Consider the following 5,260-nt stretch of genomic DNA (forward strand, 5'->3'; position numbering starts at 1 on the left):
TAGTAATAATAATACAAAATACATTTTATAATATATTATTATTAAAAATAAATCATTAAAAGGATGATAATGTTTATGTAAACAGTTTAGCATAATTATAATGAGTATTTTTCTTCATCTAGTCATAAAACAAATAGAAAAGTATAAAAATTATAACAATAATAATAACAACCATAATAATAACATTGCTGTTATGATTTATCCGCAGTTATATTTCAAATAATAATAATGATAATTATAAGATAAATGTATAAATATCAAATAAGAAAAAGAAGAAGCAACGGTAATAGTAAAAGGAAGAGGAGGGTATGTTAACATTTTTAGGAACAGTGGAGTTAATAATTATTCCTTATATTTCTCTAGTTCTATAATAAATATGGGAAGGAGAATGTTGATGATATTAAAGGAGAACTATGCGGTTAGGGTTTTTCCCCATAGTTCTCCTTAGGGTAACGGGAGGACACAAACTAGCGTCCTCCCGTCACCCTAAGCTCAGTATACCGCAAGTATACTGAGACGCCGCAGCCGGAGCGGATCCTGACATCGATGTCGAGATCCGCCCAGCTGCGTGAGTGACAGCTGGCTCTGCCTACCTAGAGGCAGAGCCAGCTGTACCCACCCCCTCCCCCGTCCGTTCCGCCAGTCAGCGCTGGAGGATCGGAGGGAGGAATCCAGCACCTCCCCTGTCACGGCAGAGAGCCGTGACAGGATCGAGAGGTGAGAGAACGACGGTATGTGTTCGCTCACCTCCCGATCTACTGAGCCGACCTGTGACAGTCTCATTGTCACAGGTCGGCTAGAACTATGAGGTGAGTGCAAAGCCCCTCCCCCCTCATAGTTCTCCTTTAATAGTGGAAACGGATATTTATTAGTGATATATACACATTTAGCTGCAGTGATGAGGTAAATAACAGTAGTAATGTTAGTATTTCACGTTTCTTGTTTTGTAATCATCATCTTGATCACTATTATTATTATTACATATAAAGAAAAACTTGATTGTAATAGTCGAGTTTTATCTTTATTTACTGTGTTGCAAAATAAAGTCCCCTGCCTGCGATATTGATCTTCTTTGTTTTATCATTGTGAGTAGATATTTAAACCGCATTTTACTATCTGTCATCGTAAGCATATTTTATTACATTTGTACGAGGACATTGCCGTTGTCTAGTTTGGGTCCTCGGACCATGACTGGCCTACAGCAGACACCGACACACACGCTCCGTCGTCATGACAACATGACATAATCGCTCACTAATTGGGCCATAACGCAGTAATAATCCCTCTTGCAGGAACCAGACACCCTGGTCCCCTTTAACCGAGGAGCTCTGATTGGCTTGTTGGTGGTTGCTGTTGCCGTGGCGATGGTTATAATTATCAGCCTGCTTCTGATCCGGCGCAAGCCCTACGGGACCATCAGCCATGGGATTATCGAGGTGAGATCATCCTTTGCGTTCCGCCATTTGCCATCCTTGTCCCAAGTCCCGTCCTACCCTGACTAACCCAAGAGGCATTCGGCGTTGATCTTCAACAGTTTGTATATTTAATGATTGGCCTTCTCGTACCTTGCCGCCCATTTATGAATTTAAAGGAAACCTGTATTAGGAGACATTTGGAGGGGTTCCATTGTTGCCTTCAACTTCTGAAAATGGCTGTTGCCTGGTTGGCTTTTGTTCTGATCCTGGCACTTCAGTTCTTTCTTCGGAACAACCATGCATGACTAGGAGTTCCGGTTCCCTCTGACTTCACCGGATCCATGCCGGTTCTAGGGCAATGTCTCAATATATTGAAGCCATAGGCATATGATATTTCAAACGAAGGTCAGCAATGGCCTGCAGTTGTCCCTAAAACCTTACTCCAACCAGTTTGGGATAGAGTGGTGAAGAGTTGTCCATTTTTATTTTTTTTTGGCTGGAGGTCCATTGAGGAGATTTGACCCTCACTTCCTGTTCTTGTGACACCAGGACAATAAATGAGGATGAGGGAGGAGCAGAGGTCACCAGAACAGGAAGACATTGGACAGATGTTATAACCCTTCCCCGGACTACTAAAAGTCTCCATTGCCCTAAAAGCATCTCAGTAATGGCCACCTTTGGATAGAGTGGTGAAGAGTTAAACATTTTTTACCCCATTGAGGAGATTTTGCCCTCACTTCTCGACCTTGCGACACCAGGACAAGAATTGGGGATGGGGGAGGACAGTTGTCACCAGGCCAGGAATAGGGCATTTAATGCATTAGGAAGTAAGAATCAAAGAAGAACAAAGTATCTAAAATGTTTCCGTTTCGCCCCTCTCCTTCTGCAGGTGGAAGCTTCCAGGACCCCCGAAGACAAGCACCTGAGCAAGATGCAGAACCAGGGCTACGAAAACCCAACCTACAGATACCTGGAAGAGAACAACTGAGGGCCGGAGCGGGGGTGTCGGCGGGTTATATTATTTTTGGGCAGAAGGGAAGGGGTTTTACTTCAGGGGAGGTACAAGATAGGGCAGGGGTGGGGACAAACAGGGGATATTTAATTAAAAAAAGGGGGTACAGCTAAAGAATATTTGCCCCCCCCCTTCCTTCCTTTCCTGTAGGAACAACGGTGCACCATACCAGATCCTAGCCAGATAGCGTCTAGGACACAACGGGTTAAAAGCGTCCGCCTCTCTCCCCTGTGAATGCACTTAAATTATTTATGACTACGAAGGGAAAAAAAAAGAGACGGTCAGCACTAACATCTCGTTGTGAGATATTCCCCGATAACTAGTCACCCCATACCGTAACCGCAAGCCCCCAAACCCCCCCACCCCAATCCCTGCTAATGGCATTTTCACTTATTGCAGAGAAACCAGCAATGCATTGCGGCGCCGATGGCTTCCAGTTCTATCGCACACACCCCTCACAATCACTCTTTTTGCTGCTTCATAATTTATTTAACGTTCAACCTTTCTGTGGCTGGGTAGGAAGAGGCCCCACCGACCGTGACCTCGCCTGGCATCCTACCGGCCACAGACTGCCTGCAACCCCGCCCCCCTATCTTCCGCTCCACGGCGGCCTGTTTAAAATGATCTGAGGGGTTGACCCGCAAGGTTTCTCTCTCTCTTCAAGGGCTCTGGGGCTTCCATTGGTCATTGGAAGCCACAGGAGTGCTGCCGTCAAGTGAGACACCTGGCTGATGGAAGCCATGAAGGTAGAATGCCAATGCCAAACAAAAACTTTTTCGGAGTTTTGGATAGAGTAGGGAAGGGTTAGAACCTCAAAGGCTTTACTGGGTGTCATGGGGGCATTTCCCAAACAGAGGTCCCATATTACAATACAAGCATGACCAAGGATCTACACCTCTACTCTATCCAAAATAAGGGGGTTTCAACCCCATTCACTTCCCAGACGTTGGTGACATGCCTACTAACAGCCTAATGGCAGAGGAGTCTTGCTTTATGACAGGGCCCCTTCAAGCCTGTCGGAGAGTAGTTAAAAGATCCGCCCCTGAAAATGTACATTAAAGGCAGCCATTATGTGGACCAAACTGTGCTCCACGATGACATTGAAGCCTTGGTGGACACAGACAACTGACTTGTGCGCCGCCCTCGGCCGTAATTCTTCCCTACTCAGCCGCCGCTACAATTTCACCGGGAGCCGGTTAGGGCCTCTTTAAGCCGCGCCGACACCAATGCTCATATTTTTGCTGCATGCGGGCAATTCTTACGTCAGCCGAAACATGGAGCAGTGTTACAATGTGCGCAACGCAGTTGTATGGCAACTATAGGTGGAGAGTGCGGGCGAGAAAACAGAATGGGTGAACCACTGTGCAGCCATCTTGAGCGATGAGATCATGCCAACACTCTGTAGCTACCGAGACAAAAAACAAATTGAATCTGGAATTGATCACCAGTTTGTTCAGCTCATTCTCAGTTGAATCCACCAACAGACGCCCCCAGTCAGTAGTAAATTCGGAGGGGCTCACCGGGCCAAAGCCAAACCACAGCAGTGGCACTTTAATCCCCGTCCTGAGCACCCCGCCACGTCAACAACTTTATCACACACAGATTGTAGCGGCTGCACTCCGAGGCAGCCGGTCGTACCGATATTCGTTGTATATATGTGTGTACATATGTGTTTTAGATCAGTAATAAGAGGCCTTTTTTTTGTCCCGTCCTTAATCCCTATGTAACAATTAATAAACTACGACCCTTTTCCACCGATTTGACCAGATCCATGTTACCGGCCACAGGACCGCGTGAGAACGTCACAGACCTTTTGCCTCACTCTATAGCGAAACCAATGTACGGCACCAGCGGCCAGAGAGGGCCCACCCTTGCCCACGGAGAGCGTCTCTAGGCTGCGTTTTCCGTCACACGTGTTTGCTTCTCAGTCCTGTTACAGTCAGGCTTTATACCACGCAGACTAGGCCGAGTCAGCCGCGTACTTTGTAGTTTCAGGAAGCCGACTGCAGAGCTGAGACTAAAAAAAAAAAAAAGATGTTTAACAGTTGTCTTATCATCATGCATTAAAACCGTAGCATGTGTGATAATTTGCTTCCGGGTCGCATTCCTTATTTATTACAGCCGGATTAAATACATGATTGGTTCATTGCACAGCACAAGGAAAGGGGGGAAAGAATCAAGGACTTACTTGACTCCCAATGGCTGAATGCCTGTTCCAGGGCAGTGATTCACCCTTCAATTGGGTGTTATGGGTATCACATCATTACAGATCATTTTGGCTTGTGCTATAGACTGCACATGTGACACCATGTTGGCCCACATGACAACCCAGTACCACCCGGAACAGAAGCCAGTGAAGAGGAAAGAGGTTGACCAAAAAGAAGAGGTTGGGTTTGTATAGTATGGTGGACCAGACCCTGCAACATAGTACCTATGGCTTCAGTTTGGGGAAACGGCACATCATTGAATGTCCTGGCAATGTAAGTTTGGGGCCCATCAAAGTCAAGACGGTGAGGGACTTTAATGCCAGCCTACCCATGAGAGGTGGGGTCCCCATACTGCATTTTATTGGTAAAGTATTATGAAGGTAGGCCATCAAGTTTTAGATCCTCATTAGGAGGCACAGCTCAGATGACCTCCAGTTCCTAGGGAGTGTGGTGTGCACAGCAAGAATAAAGCCAAGCAAAGTCTTGATCATAACACAGGCTCTCTTTAATGTAAACGTGTGTCCATACTATGGTCATTAAAATGTTAAAGATCTCAAGGCAAAAAAAAATCTTAACCCTCACCACCACCCATAACACTGTAGAAGACCTCCAGTGCCTAGGGAGTA

The 5,260-nt window shown here is 46.0% G+C and overlaps 1 protein-coding gene across 1 annotated transcript in view; it reads left to right on the plus strand.

Annotated features, from left to right (window-relative positions):
• APLP1 (amyloid beta precursor like protein 1) overlaps window positions 1–2,695 on the plus strand; it is a 16,842-nt gene extending 14,147 nt beyond the window's left edge. The window contains exons 14-15 of the mRNA XM_018571956.1: window positions 1,293–1,436; window positions 2,305–2,695. Of these exons, the coding sequence (XP_018427458.1) occupies window positions 1,293–1,436; window positions 2,305–2,403 (243 nt within the window). The 3' untranslated portion in view covers window positions 2,404–2,695. The remainder of the gene's footprint in view (window positions 1–1,292; window positions 1,437–2,304) is intronic.
• The last annotated feature ends 2,565 nt before the right edge of the window (window positions 2,696–5,260 follow it).

The sequence above is a fragment of the Nanorana parkeri genome, unplaced genomic scaffold (assembly GCF_000935625.1).
Source record: "Nanorana parkeri isolate BGI_ZX_2015 unplaced genomic scaffold, ASM93562v1 scaffold1877, whole genome shotgun sequence".
Classification (NCBI taxonomy): Eukaryota; Metazoa; Chordata; class Amphibia; order Anura; family Dicroglossidae; genus Nanorana; species Nanorana parkeri.